A 19,584-nucleotide genomic window follows, 5' to 3' on the forward strand; every position below is an offset into this window, starting at 1 on the left:
GGGCGGTTTTGAGAGGCTCAGGGGCTCTTTCGGGGGGCCCGAGGCCCCCCCCCCACCTGTCTCTGCTCCCCGTTGCAGGATCCAGCACGAGAACATCGTGGCTCTGGAGAACATCTACGAAACCCCCACGCACCTGTACCTGGCCATGCAGCTGTGAGCCCGGACGCCTGGGTTCTGCTGGCTCTGGGAGGGGAGTGGGGTCTGGTGGTTGGACCCGGGGGGGGGGGGGGCTGGGGGTTAGAGCGCCAGGCGGGGCTGGGGGCCTGGACTCCTGGGTTCCCTCCCCGGCTCTGGGAGGGGAGGGGGTCCGGTGATGAGGGCGGGGAGGTGGCTGGGAACCGGGACTCCTGGGTTCTCTCCCCGGCTCACGGGGGGTCTCCGGCAGGGTGACGGGGGGGGAGCTGTTCGACCGGATCGTCGAGCGGGGGCACTACACGGAGCGGGACGCCAGCCGCCTCGTCCGGCAGGTGCTGGGAGCCCTGAGCTACCTGCACCGGCTGGGGATAGTGCACCGGGACCTCAAGGTGAGGGGCGGGGCCTGTGGGGGCGTGGTCTCAGAGGGGCCTAGGGGCGGGGATTCAGAGAACAGGGGCGGGCCTGTGGGGGAGGGGCGTGGTCTCAGAGGGGCCTAGGGGCGGGGCCGTGGTCTCGGGCCACAGGAAGGGGCGTGGTCTCCGTGGGGTCCTGGGTGGAGGGGGAGTCACAGCAGGGGGCAGAGTGTCAGGGGAGGTGGGGTGGGGGGGATCTGAGAGGGGCAGGGATGGGGGGCTGCAGGGAGGGGTTAGGTGGGGGGCTGGAGCCATGGGGGTCTCTGCCCCGATGCCCCCCAGTTTACCCCCCCGTGCCCCCGCAGCCCGAGAACCTGCTCTACGCCAGCCCCTTCGAGGACGCCAAGATCATGATCACGGATTTTGGGCTCTCCAAGCTGGAGTCGGACGGGGTGATGGCCACGGCCTGCGGGACCCCCGGCTACGTGGGTGAGGGAGGTGGGGGCCGGGGACAGTTTGGGGGGGACAGGGGCAGGTGGGGGGCAGGAGAAGGTTGGGGGGGGCAGGGGCAGTTTGGGGGGGTTGGAGGCAGGGGCAGTTTGGGGGGGGTGGGGGGCCAGGGGCAGTGACTCCCGTCTCTCGCCCTCCAGCCCCTGAGCTCCTGGAGCAGAAGCCCTACGGGAAAGCTGTGGATTCGTGGGCCCTGGGCGTCATCTCCTACATCCTGTAAGTCCCACCCGGGGCCGGCGCGAGAGAGAACCCAGGCATCCGGGGGACACCTCTGCCGGGGGTTCCCACAGCACACCCCGCCCCATAGAATGGGACGCAGGAGTCCGGGGTCGGGAATGGGCGCCAGGCATCTGGGGGCACCACTGCCGGGGGTTCCCACAGCACACCCGGCCCTGCAGAACTGGACCCAGGCATCTGGGTTGGCAAACAGGACCCAGGCGTCCGGGACGGTGTTTCTGGAGAGGGGAGGAGAGATGGGGAGGAGACCCGGGCATCCGGAAGGACGGTGGGGGGTGCTGGCCCCTGGGGGGAGGGGTGACCCGTCTCTCACCCTCCTGTGCCCCCCCCAGGCTGTGCGGTTACCCCCCCTTCTACGACGACAATGACTCCGAACTCTTCGCCCAGATCCTCAAAGGGGCGTTCGAGTTCGACTCGCCCTATTGGGACGACATCTCGGCCTCAGGTGAGACCCGCGGGGTGGCCCCAAAATCTGGGCGGGACCCTGGGGGGCAGGCAGGGGAACCGGCGGGGCTAGGACAGCAGGGAGACGGATGGGGGTCCCTACATGGGAGGGGACATGGGGGGCCCCCGATGATGGGGGTTCCCGATGGCAGGGGGCTTTGGGAGTCCCCAGCTCACAGGGACCCCCCTTCCCTCCCCCAGCCAAGGATTTCATCCAGCAGCTGCTGCAGCGGGATCCCGAGAAGCGCTACACGTGCGAACAGGCCCTGCAGCACCCATGGTGAGCTCCCCCACCGTGGGACGGGAGGGGGTGGGGGGTCCCCAGCGAGAGCCCCCTGACCTTTCACCTCTGACCCCCCCCGCCCAGGATCTCGGGGGACACGGCGCTGGACAAAGACATTCACGGCTCCGTCAGTGAACAGATCCAGAAAAACTTTGCCAGGACTCAGTGGAAGGTAAGCCCCAGACGCCTGGGTCCTGTCCCCAGAGGGTGGGTCCCCCTTGGGACTAGCTGTCCCAGACACCTGGGTCCCGTCCCCAGAGGGTGGGTGAGCTGGGGGGCTCCCCTGGGGGCTCGCTGTCCCGGACGCCTGGGTTCCGTCCCCAGAGGGTGGGTGAGCTGGGGGGCTCGCCATCCCGGACGCCTGGGTCCCGTCCCCAGAGGGTGGGTGAGCTGGGGGGCTCCCCTGGGAGCTAGCCATTCCGGATGCCTGGGTCCCGTCCCCAGAGGGTGGGTGAGCTGGGGGCTCCCCTAGGGGCTAGCTGTCCCGGACGCCTGGGTCCCATCCCCAGAGGGTGGGTGAGCTGGGGGACTCGCCGTCCCGGATGCCTGGGTCCCATCCCCAGAGGGTGGGTGAGCTGGGGGGCTCCCCTGGGGGCTCGCCATCCCGGATGCCTGGGTCCTGTCCCCAGAGGGTGGGTGAGCTGGGGGGCACCCCTGGGGGCTAGCTGTCCCGGACGCCTGGGTCCCGTCCCGGGGGGGCTCTCACGCAGGATATTCTCTGTGCCCCCCCAGCGAGCTATCAACGCCACGTCCTTCCTGCGCCACATCACCAAGATGGGGCAGGGCCCCGAGGGCGACGGGGCAGAGGAGGGGGCTCCAGGGGGGCCACGCGGGGACTGGTGACCCCAGAGGTGAGGATGCGGGAGTGTGTGCATGTGGAGGGGGGTGAGGATTGGCTCCACCCCTCTAGCCACGCCCCTGTATGCACCCAGGCCACGCCCCCAGCACAGACCCCCCCCCCCCGGGACCTAGCCACACCCACCTGGCCACGCCCCCAGCAGCGCTCTCCCTGGCCGCGCCCACAGCACAAGCCCCGCACGTGGCCACGCCCCATCACACAGTCCCACCCCCCCAGCCACGCCCCCCGGTTTAGCCTGCCCCCCCCCAGGGGCTTCCCACCAGAGAGATGGGACCCGGCCTGGCCCCCCTCAATGACCCCCACCAGCCCCCCATCCCACAGGGGCCCCCCCGGGCCTTGCCCCTCCCAGTGCTCATGGTCTCCCCCCTTTTCTCCCTGCAGGTGCTGGCGTCTGCATGAGCCACCCAACTGCATGAAGGACCAAACCCCAGCACCAGCCCCCCTCCCCCCAGCAGCCACCTCTGGGGCTGGGGACAGCCTGGGACCACAGCCCCGCCCCCCCACCAGGCCACATGGCCGCCCGCCCGCCCCAGAGAGAGCTGAGGCATGGATGGGGAGGGGTTAAAAGGAGAAAGAGCCCCCCCACCCCTGCACCACAGACTGCGATGAGACATGGGTCCAGCCCTCCCCCCATAAGTAGCAGCAGGGGTCTGCGGGTCGGGAGTGAGGGGCACCGGCAGGGCTGGGGGGGGCCCAGGGCTGGGCTGCGGGTCAGGAGTGAGGGGCACCGACAGAGCTGGGGGGCAGGTCTGGGCTAGCAGGGGCTGCGGGTCAGGAGTGAGGGGCACCGGCAGAGCTGGGGGGGGCAGGGGCTGCGGGTCGGGAGTGAGGGGCACCGGCAGAGCTGGGGGGGCAGGGGCTGCGGGTCGGGAGTGAGGGGCACCGGCAGAGCTGGGGGGGCAGGGGCTGCGGGTCGGGAGTGAGGGGCACCGGCAGGGCTGGGGGGCCCAGGGCTGGGCTGCAGGTCGGGAGTGAGGGGCACCGACGGAGCTGGGGGGGGCAGGTCTGGGCTAGCAGGGGCTGCAGGTCGGGAGTGAGGGGCACCGGCAGAGCTGGGGGGGGGCAGGGGCTGCAGGTCGGGAGTGAGGGGCACCGGCAGAACTGGGGGGGGCCCAGGGCTGGGCTGCAGGTCGGGAGTGAGGGACACCGACAGAGCTGGGGGGGGGCAGGGGCTGCAGGTCGGGAGTGAGGGGCACCGGCAGAGCTGGGGGGGGCCCAGGGCTGGGCTGCAGGTCGGGAGTGAGGGACACCGACAGAGCTGGGGGGGGGGCAGGGGCTGCAGGTCGGGAGTGAGGGGCACCGGCAGAGCTGGGGGGGGCCCAGGGCTGGGCTGCAGGTCGGGAGTGAGGGACACCGACAGAGCTGGGGGGGGGCAGGGGCTGCAGGTCGGGAGTGAGGGGCACCGGCAGAGCTGGGGGGGGCCCAGGGCTGGGCTGCAGGTCGGGAGTGAGGGGCACCGACAGAGCTGGGGGGGAGCAGGGGCTGCAGGTCGGGAGTGAGGGGCACCGGCAGAGCTGGGGGGGGGCCCAGGGCTGGGCTGCAGGTCGGGAGTGAGGGGCACCGACAGAGCTGGGGGGGAGCAGGGGCTGCAGGTCGGGAGTGAGGGACACCGACAGAGCTGGGGGGGGGCAGGGGCTGCAGGTCGGGAGTGAGGGGCACCGACAGAGCTGGGGGGGAGCAGGGGCTGCAGGTCGGGAGTGAGGGACACCGACAGAGATGGGGGGGGGCAGGGGCTGCAGGTCGGGAGTGAGGGGCACCGGCAGAGGTGGGGGGAGGGGCGGGGGGCACTTTCGCATCCATGATCTGTCAATAATAAAACCTGTCAACCTAGCTGGGGAGTGTCATGGAGTTTTGTGCCCATCGACCCTGGTATCCTGCCTGGCACCCAGCTCACACCCATGGGGCTAGTGGTTACAGCAGGGGGGCGTTGGGAGCCAGGACTCCTGGGTTCTCTGCCCAACTCTGGGAGGGGAGTGGGGAGGGGGGAAAGAGATTGCCCGGGGGGCGGGCTCCCTGCCCCCATCCATGAGCAAGCGTCGGGAGCCAGGGCCTCATTTACATGTTAATTTTGGGCTGGGGGGTTGGAGCCGGGCAGCATTGGGGGCCACGAAGGGCAGGAAGCCAGGGGCGGGGCGTCACCCCGACTGTAACCACAGGCTGGCAGGGCTGGATGCCCGGGGGGCAGGCCCTGTGGGGGGGGGAAGTTGGCGGGGAGAGCTCGGAAGTGCCAGGGGCAGCGTGGGGTCCATGGGGGGCTGGGGTATCTGCAGCTGTGCGAGTGCCCATTGCAGGCCTGGCCGGCTGGCTCTGTGGGCTCGGCCGTGGGGCAGTGCTGCAAATCCACCCACCTGCACTCCGGGAGTGCGGAGTCGGGCCCAGCCGGGCGCGGGACCCACGACCCCGGACCACAAACCGTGAGTGCTTTTCTGGCTCCCTTCGCCACCACCTCCGGCCCTGCCTCAGCTTCCCCATCTGCTGCACCCCTTCCGAGCGGACACTGGGGCTGGGGTGGGGGGTGTCTATCCCAGTGTCCCACCTGAATGGAGGCAGGTGGCCGGGGAGGAGGGGGTCCCTCCTGGCTGGGAGTCGGGGGGGTCCCTGTCCCGAGCAAAGGCCCCGGCCCCTTGTGACGTTCACAGTGTCTGGCCGGTGGGGGGGCCCCGGGTGGGGGGCCTGGTCTGGGCTACCGTTAATGCTGCTAGTAATGCCCACAGCATAACGAGGCCTGATCTTGGGCTACCATCCAGTTATGGGTTGCGCCCCTGCCGGACGGCGCCCCCCCCAGGGGTCCCCTCGCAGCTGGACGGTCGGGGTGCTGCCGTAAAACCACTACCAAGGGGCATGGCCAAATGGGGCCCAGATCTGGGTTGGGGGGGTCCTGTCCCCGCCTCCCTGCCGCCTTATAACCCCTTCCTCTCTCGCTGCAGGGGGGAGGGGAGGGACGGGACCCAGGCGTCCAGGCAGGGCAGTCCGTATGTAGCTAGGGAGGGAGCCAGAAGGGGATCCAGGTGTCTGGTCAGGGCCCGGCTGGGGGGGACCCAGGTGTCCAAGCACTGGTGGGGGGAGGAGGAACAGGGAGAAGAAGAAAGAGGAACCCAGGCATCCGGGTGGAGAGGCAGCAGGAAAGAAAAGGGGGGGTGTTCAGTGAGTCTGGGGACGGGAGGGGGACACAGGGACTGCCCGGCTAATCCCCTTCCCTCCACCAGCAGTGACCCTGGCCAACCCCTGGCGAGGGAAGTGGAAAAGCCGGATCCCTCGGAGCAGCCGCCCCCCGCTTTGGTGAGGGACCTTGTCACTGGCTGCCTGACCATCTACGCACACGGTGCCCCCGCGGCCCCCTGTCCCACGCGCTTGTCGGCCCCTCAGCGGAGTCCAGCCGATGGGTGAGGCCCGATTTCCCGTTACGAAAACCCGGGGGGCTCCTCCCCAACAAACTCCGCTCATCCCGCTGGCTGACAGTTCTGGGCTTTGCGAGTTTTCCCCAGTTGCCCGGTCCTGGAGTCAGGCCACCGGCCTGGGATCACCGGGGTCACCTTGGGAGCCCTTTGGAACGATTGTGGGGTCACATTCGCTCCCCTCCCGTCATCGGGACGGAAGCGGATTTAAAGGACAGGTTACAAACCCCGGTTGTTAGTTCTGCAACTTCACCTTTGAGTCCTTCCCAATTCTTGGGTGGATCCCACCCGGTCCCGGGGACTTACCGCCGTTTAGTTCATCCATTTGTTCCCAAACCTCCTCTCGTGACACCTCAGTCTGGGGCAGTTCCTCAGACCTGTCGCCGAACGAGACCGGCTCAGGTCTGGGAATCTCCCGCCCGTCAGCCGTGAAGACCCATGCAAAGAATTCACTGAGTTTCTCCGCAAAGGCCTTGTCGTCCTTGACTGCTCCCTCAGCACCGCCATCGCCCAGGGGCCCCACGGGTGGGTTAGCAGCTTCCTGCTTCGGCGGGACGGAGCTTGTTTTGCTGGGAGTGTCCGAGTCCCCGGCTCGCTGCTCTCACGTTCCTTCGGCCTCCCCACGGTATTTTCACACTTCACTCGCCAGAGGTCGGGCTCCTCCCGCCTCCCCGCGAGGATTTCACGGGTTCAAGACGCGTCTCCCCCTCACCACTTCTCTGCCTTGGTTCTTTAGCCAGGGCGGCTGGTTTCTGGTTCTCGTCCCGGGGTGTTTGAGGAAGTGAATTGAGCCCCCAGGACTGTCTCGTTCTAAGCCCCCCCGGTAGCTCTCACCCCTGCGGGTGACGACCGGGACAGGGCTGGCCCCAGGGTCGGGTCTGGGCAGCCCGACTGGAGACGTAACGCGGCCCCCGCAGACCGGATCGAACCCGGGTGGATGGCGCCTGACGACGCAACCGCGAGGGGGCCAGTTAGTACCAGAGCTGCCCCCACGCCCCCTCACCAGGGCTCGGGGCTCCTGCCCCTCGGGGCGGATGGGACCGGGGATCAGCCAGGGGGCTCCTGCAGCACCAGCTCCTGGCTCCCCCCTGTTCACACAACGCCCCCGGCCCCGGGCATGTCCGTCGTCTTCACCCCCAGGCTGGGACACGCCTGTTACCCCGGCTCGCGTCTCCCCGGTCCTGCCCCGGGCGCGGACCCAGCCGGGCACAGCCTCACTGCACACGACCCCGACGGGTTCCCAGCCGCTCAATATGGGCTCCGGAGCGGGACGCGGCTGGGACGAGTCCCCGGCATCCCGCCCCACGGCGCGGAAAGGCACGGGGCTGTCTCCCCCCCGGAGACAAGGCGCGGGGGGGGGACTGGCGTCCGCTGCCCCCGGACAGGGCCGGAGCATCGCGAAGCCCAGCACGAGTCTCCCCGCAGGGCGCCAGGGGCGTCCCATGCCCGTACCTTTGCACCGCCCCGCCTGGCCCGGGCACTGTCCCCCCCAGGCGGCTCCGGGTGGGGGGCCACGGACACCGCGGGGGTGGAGCCGACGCCTCGTGGGGGCAGCTGACGCCGGGAACGGAGCCCAGAGGCGTCGGGCTGGGCTGGGCAGGGCGCGCGGTCAGGCCGAAACCAGCCGGTCCCGTATCCCCCGCGCTCCCGGCTTGGGGGCTCCCCTGGGCGGCCTGGCCACGGCGCTCGGGGAGCGTCCCAGCCCGGCCCCGCGGGCGGTGTTCGGCACAGAGGCTGCCTTCAAATCGGCCGCAAAGGGGCCAACCCCCCCCCGCGAGCATCGAGGCCGAATTGGGACCCGAACGGTTACACCTGTCCAACCCCCCCGCTCCCCCTCTGGGTCCTGGAACTCGCAGAGAGAAATTGGGGGGCCCCACCAGCTTCCCACCCCCCGACCGTCTCCTGGGCCCCCGAAAGCAAACCAGGCCCGAGAGGACCCGACACCCGGGCCCAGAATAAACCCGGTCGGGACGTGACCAGCCCAGCTGCACAGACGTCTCCTCTCGGACGCCGGCCGGGGGGGGCCAAGGGGCAGAACCGGGGCGGCCTGAGCCCCACCCCTGCCACGCCGGGCGGCAGGGGATGGAGCAGCTGCCCGCCCCCACCGCAAATTTCCCCAAGCTGTCCCCAACCCGTCCCCCAGAGCTCCCCACCCCTAACCTCCCCCGGGGCGGGGAGAGAGCCCAGGGCAGGGGCTTCGGGTCAGGAGTGAGGGGCACCAGCAGGGCTGCGGGGGGCAGGGCCGGGCTGGCAGGGGCTGCAGGTCGGGAGTGAGGGGCACCGGCAGGGCTGGGAGGGAAATGGGGGATCCCAGGGCCGGGCTGGCAGGGGCTGCGGGTGTCCCCCAAACTGACGAGCGCCCCTCCCCATGCGCTGGGGGCACATTCGGAAAATCAAAGACCGGCCCCTTTAATCGGCGGCAGCCGGATTCGTCCACAGCAGACGGGGTTCACAGGAAATAGGGGGCGGGATAAAAAAATAAATTAATTTTAAAACAACCCAAGTCCAGCCGTGTTAGAAACCCCCCCAGCTGTGAAAAAATAGACTCTGCAAATCAAACGGGGGGGAACCCAGGCATCCGGGTTCCCCGCCTCCCCCCCATCAGCAAAGGAGACTATGTACATGGAAAGGAAACGCGGCCCCCCCCCCCCCCCCCCAGCGGTGGGCGATTTGCTCCGGGGTCCCCTGTGGAATGTGGAACGAACCCACCCCCCAGCCGGCACCCCCCCAGGGTCCGAGCCCCTCACCCCGGCGTCGGGCCCCCAGTCAGTTCCGGGGTGGGGGGCGCCGGCTGGCTCCGGCCCGGTCCCGTCGCCGCTCCGGGCCCCCCGGGCTGGGTCCCAAGGCCGTGGCTCCAGTCCGGGTCCCGTTGTGGCCCCCCTGCCCAGCTCCGGGGCGGGGCCGGCCCCACTGGCTCCGGCAGGCGGGGGGCGGGGGTCCCCCCAGCAGGCCGCGGGGCAGGACCCGGAGCAGCAGGCGGTGCAGGGGGCGCGTGTAGCTGTTCTCGGTGCCCACGCACTGGTACCGGCCCCCGTCCGACGGCGCCACCGGGCCCAGCAGGACCCCCTGGGGCGTCTGCAGGAGAACCCGCTCCCGGGGCAGCTGGGGGGCAGAGAGAGACACGGGGGACGGGGTCAGACAGGGCTGGGACTGGGGGGTCACCGCGCTGCAGGGGGGGTCACTCACCGGGCGCCGGGTGCCACCCTCCAGCTGCAGCAGCCACCGGACCTGGGCGCGGGGGGAGGGGGGCCGGCACTCCAGGAAGACGCTGCCCCCCTCCACCCCGAACTGCACGTGCTCCACCGGCTCCTGCTCGGCTGGGGGGGGAGACACACGTCGGGGGGAGAGCAACAGAGACACCCCCCCAAGCCAGGGACTGAACCCAGGAGTCCTGGCTCCCAGCCCCCCCCCCCAATCACCAGACCCCCACTCCTCCCCCAGGGCTGGGGACTGAACCCAGGAGTCCTGGCTCCCAGCCCCCCCACTCTAATCACCAGACCCCCACTCCTCCCCCAGGGCTGGGGATTGAACCCAGGAGTCCTGGCTCCCAGCCGCCCCCCCCCAGAGCTGGGGTTTGAACCCAGGCGTCCTGGCTGCCCCCATCCCCCCGCGAGGGGCACTCACCCTGGGCGTTGAAGCCCCGGCACTGGCGAAGGGGGTCTCCGTGTTTGATGTCCTGGCGCCGGACACGCCTGGCGAGGGGCCGGGGGGGGAGGGGGGATACAGCGTCAGTTCCTGCCACCTCCCCCGGCTGCCCCTGCCGCCCTGCCCCCTCTGGCCTCCCCCCCCGCAGTAAGTGGTGCCGGAGTGTGGCTTTGGCAAATACCCTCCCCGGGGGCGCAGGACCCAGGCGTCCGGGTGCTCCCCCGGCGGGGGGGGGCTGTGGGGCTCCCCGGGGGCGCAGGACCCCGGCGTCCGGGCGCTCCCCCGGCGGGGGGGGCTGTGGGGCTCCCCCGGGGCGCGGGACCCAGGCGTCCGGGCGCTCCCGCAGCGGGGGGGGGCTGTGGGGCTCCCCGGGGGCGCAGGACCCCGGCGTCCGGGCGCTCCCCCGGCGGGGGGGGGCTGTGGGGCTCCCTGGGGGCGCGGGACCCAGGCGTCTGGGCGCTCCCCCGGCGGGGGGGGGCTGTGGGGCTCCCCTGGGGCGCAGGACCCCGGCGTCCGGGCGCTCCCCCGGCGGGGGCGGGGCTGTCAGGCTCCCCCGGGGCGCGGGACCCAGGCGTCCGGGCGCTCACCTGCCGGGGGCGGGGCTATAGCGGGTGCAGCGGTGCCCATCCCAAGCGCAGTGGGGGTCCCGGGCCAGACAGCAGTCGGCGCAGGCCGGGCCGTAGGCCCCACAGCGATGGAGGCTCAGCTGGGCCAGCCCCACGTCCGAGGAGACGTAGAGCTGGTGCTGGGGACAGACGCGCACCTGAGAGATGGACGCACGGACAGACCCCCCCCCACGACCCACAGACCCCTGCCAGCCCCCCCGGCACTAACCACTAGCCCCCACTCCCCTCGCAGAGCTCGGGAGAGAACCCAGGCGTCCTGGCTCCCAGCCCTCCCTGCTCTAACCGCCAGCCCCCACTCCCCTCGCAGAGCTGGGGAGAGAACCCAGGCGTCCTGGCTCCCAGCCCCCCTGCTCTAACCACCAGCCCCCACTCCCCTCGCAGAGCCAGGGAGAGAACCCAGGCGTCCTGGCTCCCAACCCCGCCTGCTCTAACCGCCAGCCCCCACTCCCCTCGCAGAGCTCGGGAGAGAACCCAGGCGTCCTGGCTCCCAGCCCCCCCTGCTCTAACCACCAGCCCCCACTCCCCTCGCAGAGCCAGGGAGAGAACCCAGGCGTCCTGGCTCCCAGCCCCCTCTGTCTGCCTGCGAGCCCCAGTCTGTAGCCTCAGCCCCGCCCCTGACCTACCCGCTTCGAGGAAATCCAGAGGGTCTTCACGGGGACTGGGGTCTGTGGGGAGACAGGTGGGGTGGTGAGAAGTGGGGCAGGAAGAGGCGGAGCCTAGGAAGGAGGTGGGGCCTGGCTAAGGGGGGCGGAGCCAGAGCAGGAGGCGGGGCCTGGTGACTGTGAAGAGCCCAAGAGGAGGCAGGGCCTCCAGGGAGGGGGAGGAGCCATAGAAGGCAGGGCCTGGTGGGAAGGGGCGGGGCTAGGATGCAAGGGTGGAGGGAAAAGGGGCAGGGCCCAGAGGGAAGGGAGGGGCAAGGGGCGGGGCCTGGGCAGCAGGGGCGGGGCCTCTCACCTTGAACACCTCCACCTCCTCCAGCGTCAGCTCTTCCAGGACGCCTGGGTCCTTGGGCAGCACCACCACTTTCTGCACCGTGCCCCGGTCTGGGGGGAGGGGGGAGAGAGCACCTGAGATGGGGAACCACTGCCCCCGCCCGGGGACCCAGGCGTCCGGGCTCCCAACCCGCCCCCCCAGGCCGGGGATGGGACCCCGGCGTCCTGCGTACCCGTGCCGAGGAAGAGCACCTCGTAGCGCCCGTCGGCCGCCTGTGCCAGGTCGACGGCCAGCGTGGTGAAGCCATAGGGGAGGCCGGCGCGGACCAGCAGGGGGCGGCGCGGCGCCGGGTACACGGGGTCGTACATCAGCGGGTGCGAGCGCACGAAGGTCACCAGCTCGTCCGGGAACTCGCGCGTGGAGCCCAGCCCTGGGGTGAAGGCCCCGCCCGGGCACTGCGGGGACAGAGCGGGAGAGAACCCAGGCGTCCGGGCTCCCTGCCCCCCTGCTCTAACCACCAGAGCCCCACTCCCCTCCCAGAGCCGGGGGGAGAACCCCAGGCGTCCGGGCTCCCTGCCCCCCCTGCTCTAATCACGAGAGTCACTCCACTCCCAGAGCCGGGGGAGAACCCAGGCGTCCGGGCTCCCAGCCCCCCCCCTGCTCTAACTACCAGACCCCACTCCCCTCCCAGAGCCGGGAGAGAACCCAGGCGTCCAGGCTCCCTGCCCGACCCCCTCTCTAATCACGAGAGCCCACTCCCCTCCCAGAGCCGGGAGAGAACCCAGGCGTCCGGGCTCCCAGCCCCTGCACTCACGGCTCCTGGGGCGGGGGTAGGGCACGCGGCCCCGTGTAGGGCACCCACTGATAGCCGTGCCCCTCTTTGTGGGCGAAGGGGCCGTTGAACGCACTGCGGATGGCGCTCAGGGGGTACACGCAGACGGCCGAGCCCCCGGAACACCGACCTGGGGGACACAGGGGGGTTACAGACTGCCCAGCCCCCCCTGGGGTCCACCCTGCCCCCTCCGAGAACCAACCCCCAAATCCCCAGCACCCCCCAGTGCCCAGCGCCCCCTGCCCCTGTTACTCCCCGCAATCCCCGCCCCAGCCCCTGACTCACCCCAGGGTGGAGAACAGCCCGTACACCCGGGGGTTCTTCTTCGTCCTGAGTCGGCAGCAGACACATCTCCTGGAAATGGGGGGCAGGAGGGGGGGAGATGAATCAGATAGAACCCAGGCGTCCGGGCTCCCCTCCCCTCCCCCGCTGCTGTCATCCACTCCCTGCCCACAGCTGGGGAGAGAATCCAGCCCCCCTGTCTGTGACCTTCCACAGCTGTATTCACCCCTCCCGGGCCCCTGTGACCATCTACACCACTGCAGTCCCCGCTCTGATGGCTGCCTGGCGAGGGGGTCGCCCGAGAGCTCGTAACCTGCTGAACATCAGTGTCCCCGGTAATCGCGTGTGGCAACCTGGGCCGTGGGGTGAGACCACGGCTGGGACCTGCCCCAGAGCCGGAGGACGGACCCCAGCCCGGCAGAGCCGGGAAAACGTCCCTGTCGTGCCGGGGCCGGGCCCTGACTCTCCCGCGGCTCGGACGCGTCCCGGCCCGTCACGAGGAATTCGCCGGCGTCCAGCGACGGCTCAGACTGAGCCCCGAGGAAGGACCCGGCCCCCCCGCCCCCCCCCGGCTCACGCAGCTCGTCGAAGAAGGTCTCCACCCCGTCCTCGCCCACCACGGAGCAAACCAGCCGGGCCTTCAGGAACGTCGTCCACTTGCCGACCAGGGCCCGCTGCCCACCGTCATCGTTCTGGGGGAGAAACGGGGGCAAGGACCGGCTCGCCTGGCGCGCGGGGGCACGGCGATCCCCCGCCCCCCGGCGCCCCCCGGCGCCCCCCAGCACCACGCTCACCAGACAGACCCGGCCGACCCGGGCCAGCACGCCGGGCCCCACGGCGCCCTCCAGCGCCTTCTCACGGAAGAAGAAATAGAGCTTGTCGTCGCCGCGCTCGCTGCTGTCCGGCACCACGTGGGCCCGGAGGAACACGGGGTCTGCGGGGGGCAGAGCCCGGGTGAGTGCGAGGCCCACATCTGCCACCAGGGGGCACTGCGGACCCGGAGCATCCCCCTGCCCGGCCGGCGCCCCTCACGCCCGGCCCGCAGCCCCCCCGCCCGGCCGGCGCCCCTCACGCCCGCCCCGCAGCCCCCTGCCCCGTACCATGCAGCCAGCGGGAGTCGTGCTGCTCTGTGCGAACGGCCGGCCGGGGGCCCATGGTGCGGAAAAGAGCCGCGTCGGTGCCCATGAAATCCACGTGCAGCCCAGCGTAGAGTGTCCCGTCTGCGGGGGGGAGGGGGGAGTGAGACCCCCCCGCACAGAGCAGGGCCCCCCCTCGAGCACGGACCCTGCCCCCCAGCCCCCACTTACTGACGAGCGTGGCCAGGCTGCTCTGACGGGGGTCGTACGGGCAGCGCCCCTTCCCCGGCTCCAACGACCGCGGCACCATGCGGAACAGGTACTCCTGGGGGGGGCGGGGGGTCAGAACTCTTCCCCCACCAGCACCCTGCCCTGGCTACCCCCGCCCCGAGCCAGGGGACAGCCCAGGAGTCCGGGCTCCCAGCCCCCCCATCTAACCCTCCAGCCCCCACTCCCTTCCCAGAGCCGGGGGGAGAACCCAGGAGTCCAGGCTCCCAGCCCCCCCCATCTAACCCTCCAGCCCCCACTCCCTTCCCAGAGCCGGGGGGAGAACCCAGGAGTCTGGGCTCCCAGCCCCCCCCGGTCTAACCCTCCAGCTCCCACTCCCCTCCCAGAGCCAGGGGGAGAACCCAGGAGTCCAGGCTCCCAGCCCCCCCCGTCTAACCTTCCAGCCCCCACTCCCCTCCCAGAGCCGGGGGGAGAACCCAGGAGTCCGGGCTCCCAGCCCCCCCCCGTCTAACCCTCCAGCCCCCACTCCCCTCCCAGAGCCGGGGCAGAACCCAGGAGTCCGGGCTCCCAGCCCCCCGTCTAACCCCAGCCCCCTGCCCTGGCAGCGGGTGGGACCCAGGCGTCCGGCTCACCTGTGACCGCCAGCCGCGGTGCACCAGGGCGCAGACGGGCTGGCAGGCCCCCGTCCCGCAGACGTAGAGATGGGTGCGGTTCAGGGGTTCGACCAGACGCATGTAGTTGAAACACTCGCCCTGGGGGGGGGCAGACGGGACGGGGTGAGTCGGGGCAGGGCTGGGACTCGAATGAGGGGGAGGGGAATCTCAGCAGGACATGGGGGGCAGAGACAAAGGGGTCCCAGGGGGCCGTTGCTGGGGGCTGATCCCCAGGGATCACGGGGGGGCAGATTCCCAGGAGGGGGGCAGACCCACAGAGGTCACTGGGGAAGCCCTGCGTGGTCTCAGAAGAGGGGTGACAGGGCGGGGGGGGCGGGGGGTCCCTGCCCCATCTCACCCGCTGCCCCTTCCCCGCCATGCGGCAGGCGCTCTGCTGACTCTGGGATGCCGGCCAGTGGATCTAGGGAGAGGAGAGAGTGGGTCAGAGACGGGGACCCCAGAACCAGCCCCCCAGAGTCTGTGCACTCCCCGACTCCTAGCGCCCTCCACCCCTCCCAGGGAACCCAGGAGTCAGGACTCCCAGCCCCCCTCCCCCCCCACCGCTCCAACCACGAGACCCCACCCCCTCCCAGAGCTGGGGAGAGAACCCAGGTGTCCTGGCTCCCAGCCCCCCTCCTCTAACCACTAGACCCCACCCCCCTCCCAGAGCCTGGAGAGGACCCAGGCGTCCGGGCGCCCAGCAGGGGGCGCCCCTTACGATGAGCGGCTCCCTGTTGACGTTGTGGAGGTCCAGGGCCACCAGGTAGTCGCGGGCCCCCAGGTAGAGCCGGTCCTGGTCCTGGTCCAGCAGCAGGATCCGATAGTCACTGGTGTTGAAGGCGAAAGCAAAGGGCCGGGCGGTGCGGGTCTGCAGGAGCTCTGGGGGTGGGGGGCGATGGAGATGGGATGGGACCCAGGCATCCGGGCTCCTCACCCCGCACCCCCACTCTAACCACCAGCCCCCACTCCCCTCCAGAGCCAGGAGAGAACCCAGGCGTCCAGGCTCCCAGCCCCCCTGCTCTGACCCACCAGCCCCCACTCCCCTCCCAGAGCTGGGAGAGAACCCAGGCGTCCTGGCTCCCAGTCCCCCTGCTCTGACCCACCAGCCCCCACTCCCCTCCCAGAGCCAGGAGAGAACCCAGGAGTCCTGGCTCCCAGCCCCCCACCTCCACTCTTACCCCTGGAGAACCCAGGAGTCCTAGCCCCCCTCCAACCCCCAGGCAGCAGCTGGAGTGGTCCCCACCCCCCGTTAATCTGCCTGGCGCTGGCTGAGCTCAGGGGGTATTTTGGGGGTGGGGGGGCAGGCACAGCAAAGCCCAGAAATAATCCCTGAAATCCCCCGGCCACATTCCAGCCCCGTGCCAGGCCGTGCTGCGAGCTTCCCACCTGCAGTGACCTTGAGCGTGTCAAACCCGCCGGGCATGGCTGGCACAGCGCTGGGGGGAGATTCCAGGCCAGGGCGCTACGCGGGCCAGGGTCTGAGAGCCGGGGCCAAGGGCAGGTTTCTGGGGCAGAAGGGGGGGCTAGCCGCTAGGCCCCCCCTCACTCTAACCACTAGACCCCATTCCCCTCCTGGAGCCAGGGATGGAACCCAGGAGTCCTGGCTCCCAGCCCCCCGCTCTAACCCACCAGCCCCCGCTGTCCTCTCGGCACCGGGGATGGGACCCAGGCGTCCTGCCGGAAATCCCCACAAGCCCCAGGCTTTGCAGGCTTTGGGGGTGACCTCCAGTCAGCCCCATGGCAGGTGCCTGCTGCAGCGTGTCTGGGGCGTGTGTCACAGCTATATCCGGCCAGGCGGGGACTGAGACAATGGGGGGGGGCAGTCCCCCACTGCCCCCTGCATTGCACGGCTGGATGGTGCATTGCACGGTGGGGGGGGGGCTGGTCCTGGTGCAATGCATGGCTGGATGGTGCATTGCATGGCTGGGGGGCTGGTCCTGGGGCATTGCATGGCTGGATGGTGCATTGCATGGCTGGGGGGCTGGTCCTGGGGCATTGCATGGCTGGATGGTGCATTGTACAGTGGGGGGGGGGGGGGCTGGTCCTGGTGTATTGCATGGCTGGATGGTGCATTGTACAGTGGGGGGGGCTGGTCCTGGTGTATTGCATGGCCGGATGGTGCATTGCATGGCTGGATGGTGCATTGTACAGTGGGGGGGGGGGGGCTGGTCCTGGTGTATTGCATGGCTGGATGGTGCATTGTACAGTGGGGGGGGCTGATCCTGGTGTATTGCATGGCCGGATGGTGCATTGCATGGCTGGATGGTGCATTGTACAGTGGGGGGTGGCTGGTCCTGGTGCATTGCATGGCCGGATGGTGGTTTGCACGGCTGGGGGCGTTCCCGGCACATTGCCTGGCTGGCTGGTGCTTTACACGGTGGGGGGGGGCTGGTCCTGGTGCATTGCACGACTAGATGGTGCATTGCATGGTGCAGGGGCTGGTCCTGATGCATTGCATGACTGGATGGTGCTTTGCACGACTGGGGGGTTCCCAGCCCATTGCCTGGCTGGTTGGTGCATTGCACGGTGGGGGGGCTGGTCCTGGTGCATTGCACGGCGGGTCAGCGTGTTGCACGACAGAGGAGGCGGGGGGAGCTCAGCCCTCCTCGGCATTCTGGGTATTTTAAGCTTTTCTGGGAAAGCCGCTCCCTGCGGCCGGCCGGGTAACCAGATCCCGGAGTCCCCAGCAAGGGGGGGGTGCGGGGGGCAACGTAGGCACCTCCGCACCACGTGCCCTCTAGTGACCCAGCACGGGGCTCAGCAGCCCGTCTGCTCGCACGGACACGCGTGTTCACCAGCACGTCTCTGCACACGTCTCTCACCGCGGACGCACGCTTTGTACGCACATGTGACTCGCGCCACGTGCCGGGCCCCCCCATGCACGGCTGCTACTGGGAGCCCGTGTGCACGACGGCCCACGCGGGCTGCGCCACCCCCGCCCCCCGCCCCTCACCTGCGTAGGACAGGGAGACGCGGGGGGCGCTGAGGGGGCTGGACCAGGCCAGGGCACAGGGCAGCACCAACCCCAGCAGGAGGGCAGGCGCTGGGGGGGCCATGGCAGGGGCAGGCAGCACCTGTGGGAGAAGGAGAAGAGGTAGGTGGGGGGCACAGGGCTGGGCGGGGGGCTGGGAGTGGGGCAGGCCCTCTCGCCTAGCAGGCAGGGCTGAGCGCTGGGGGGTGCAGCGGGGCAGGGGCGACCCACACACCCCCTGGGGGGGCACAGGTGTGTGGCCGGGGAAGCCGCTTCCCAGGGCTGCACTGCCCCCCCATCCCCCCCTTGCTGGTGGGGGAGGGGCTGGGATAACCCAGCTGAGCCCCTCCCCGCTGGGGACCCCCCATCAGAGCCCCTGGGAAGTAAACAATCCCCAAGAGCCCCCCTGGCCGGGGCCCCCCCGCCAAGCCCCATGCCCTGCGGGCAGAGCAATGGGGTGAAGCCAGGAGACAAGGCATGTGGGCCCCCCCCAGCCCCGTGCCTGCGGGGGCTGATCTCCCTGCCCCCCCCCACGCAGAGCCGACCCCTGCCTCCCAGGCCCCCAGCCGCGCCGGCTACAACCTGCAGGCTCCACCCCCCAGGTGCGGCCAGGTGCATGCTGGGATATGCAGCCCCCCCTTTCCTCGGGCCAGTCCCGAAATGTGCCCCCCACCGTCCTTGCAGTTGGGGGGTGGGGTGGGCTCCTTCACTTCCTGTCCCAAGGCGGGCGGCTGCCCCCTGCGCCCCGGCCCCACCAGTGTCTGCGTCCCGCAGGGCAAAGTGGAGCAGACAAAATCCAGGGGAGCAGGGGCTGCGGGTCGGGAGTGAGGGGCACCGGCAGGGCTGGGGGGGGGGGGCTGCGGGTCGGGAGTGAGGGGCACCGGCAGGGCTGGGGGGGGGGCTGCGGGTCGGGAGTGAGGGGCACCGGCAGGGCTGGGGGGGGGGGGGCTGCGGGTCGGGAGTGAGGGGCACCGGCAGGGCTGGGGGGGGGGGGCTGCGGGTCGGGAGTGAGGGGCACCGGCAGGGCTGGGGGGGGGGCTGCGGGTCGGGAGTGAGGGGCACCGGCAGGGCTGGGGGGGGGGCTGCGGGTCGGGAGTGAGGGGCACCGGCAGGGCTGGGGGGGGGCTGCGGGTCGGGAATGAGGGGCACCGGCGGGCTGGGGGGGGGCTGCGGGTCGGGAGTGAGGGGCACCGGCGGGCTGAGGGGGACAGGGCCGGGCTGGCAGGGGGCTGCGGGTCGGGAGTGAGGGGCACCGGCGGGCGGGGGGGGGCTGCGGGTCGGGAGTGAGGGGCACCAGCGGGCGGGGGGGGTGACTGGGGGGCTGCAGGTCGGGAGTGAGGAGCACCGGCGGGCTGGGGGGGGCCCTTACCCCGAGTCCGTCCCGGCTCCCAGGCGTCTCCGTCCCCGCTCGGCGTCCGGGGGGGGTGAGACCTCGGCCCCCCCGGCGGTGGGACGGTCCCAGGACGAAGGGGGCCGATAATCCCCCGGCCAATCCCGGGCCCAGCAGCTGATCCCCCCCCCCCCGTTAACCCCTCCCTGCCCGCCGCCCTCCCCCCACATACCTGGCTGGGGGCGGGACCCGGAACAGCGCCAGGGCTGGGACCTGCCTGGAGGGAAGTGGGGGGGCAGAGAGCAGCTGGGGGGGGAAGTGGGGGGTTCCCTGGAGGGGGAAGGAGCAGCTGGGGGGGGACAGATCTAGGAGGATTTGGGGAGCCCCCTGGCAGCCAAGCAGGGGTGACCCCCCCCACCCAGTCTAGGCCAGGGGCATGCTGGGAAGATCTTTGCTGCCCCACAAGCCCCCGCACCCCACGTGTCGTCCCCCCCAGGGTTCCCAGGTGCCCCCCCCGATACCCAAACAGACCCTGAGACCTCGAGACTCGGCAACTCCCCCACCCTGGCCGTGGGGTGTGCGGGGGAGCCAGGACGCCTGGGTTCTCTTCCAGCTGGGGGAAGTGGGGTCTGCCCTGGCCCCTTTGCTTAGACAGCTACATGGGGAGAAAGGACGCCCCAGGTGGGACGAGGGGCCCCACGGCGGGGCGGGAAGGGGGACAGGGGGCCCCATGGCAGGCAGGGGCCAGGGCCAACAGGCTCCACGGCGGGCAGGCAGGGGGACGGGGGAACA

General features: G+C 70.9%; 2 protein-coding genes across 2 annotated transcripts; one reads left to right on the top strand and one right to left on the bottom strand.

Annotated features, from left to right (window-relative positions):
* Positions 1–83: 83 nt before the first annotated feature.
* On the top strand, positions 84–2,813 carry LOC141980383 (calcium/calmodulin-dependent protein kinase type 1B-like). The gene is made up of 8 exons (XM_074941619.1): positions 84–153; positions 386–524; positions 854–977; positions 1,139–1,214; positions 1,568–1,680; positions 1,881–1,959; positions 2,047–2,134; positions 2,695–2,813. The coding sequence occupies exons 1-8, from the start codon at positions 146–148 to the stop codon at positions 2,803–2,805; spliced, it is 738 nt and encodes a 245-aa protein (XP_074797720.1). The 5' UTR covers positions 84–145; the 3' UTR covers positions 2,806–2,813.
* A 6,147-nt stretch (positions 2,814–8,960) lies between these two features.
* On the bottom strand, positions 8,961–18,961 carry LOC141980385 (semaphorin-3F-like). Its single transcript, XM_074941621.1, is given in 22 exon segments — positions 8,961–9,318; positions 9,403–9,533; positions 9,841–9,908; positions 10,449–10,606; positions 11,111–11,152; positions 11,442–11,530; positions 11,653–11,875; positions 12,235–12,261; positions 12,264–12,368; positions 12,370–12,382; positions 12,538–12,575; positions 12,577–12,606; positions 12,761–12,762; positions 13,112–13,226; positions 13,329–13,468; positions 13,635–13,754; positions 13,842–13,935; positions 14,471–14,590; positions 14,850–14,912; positions 15,210–15,370; positions 17,445–17,565; positions 18,832–18,961. Coding segments are annotated over 21 exon segments (2,178 nt in total). The 5' UTR covers positions 17,548–17,565; positions 18,832–18,961; the 3' UTR covers positions 8,961–8,982.
* Positions 18,962–19,584: the final 623 nt, after the last annotated feature.

The sequence above is a fragment of the Natator depressus genome, unplaced genomic scaffold, assembly GCF_965152275.1.
Source record: "Natator depressus isolate rNatDep1 unplaced genomic scaffold, rNatDep2.hap1 scaffold_103, whole genome shotgun sequence".
NCBI classification, from domain to species: Eukaryota; Metazoa; Chordata; order Testudines; family Cheloniidae; genus Natator; species Natator depressus.

Coding starts and splice junctions, on each gene's coding strand:
- LOC141980383 (XM_074941619.1), top strand. Junction 1,960..2,046: donor CAGGCCCTGCAGCACCCATG/GTGAGCTCCCCC, acceptor CCCCCCGCCCAG/GATCTCGGGGGACACGGCGC. Junction 2,135..2,694: donor TTGCCAGGACTCAGTGGAAG/GTAAGCCCCAGA, acceptor GTGCCCCCCCAG/CGAGCTATCAACGCCACGTC.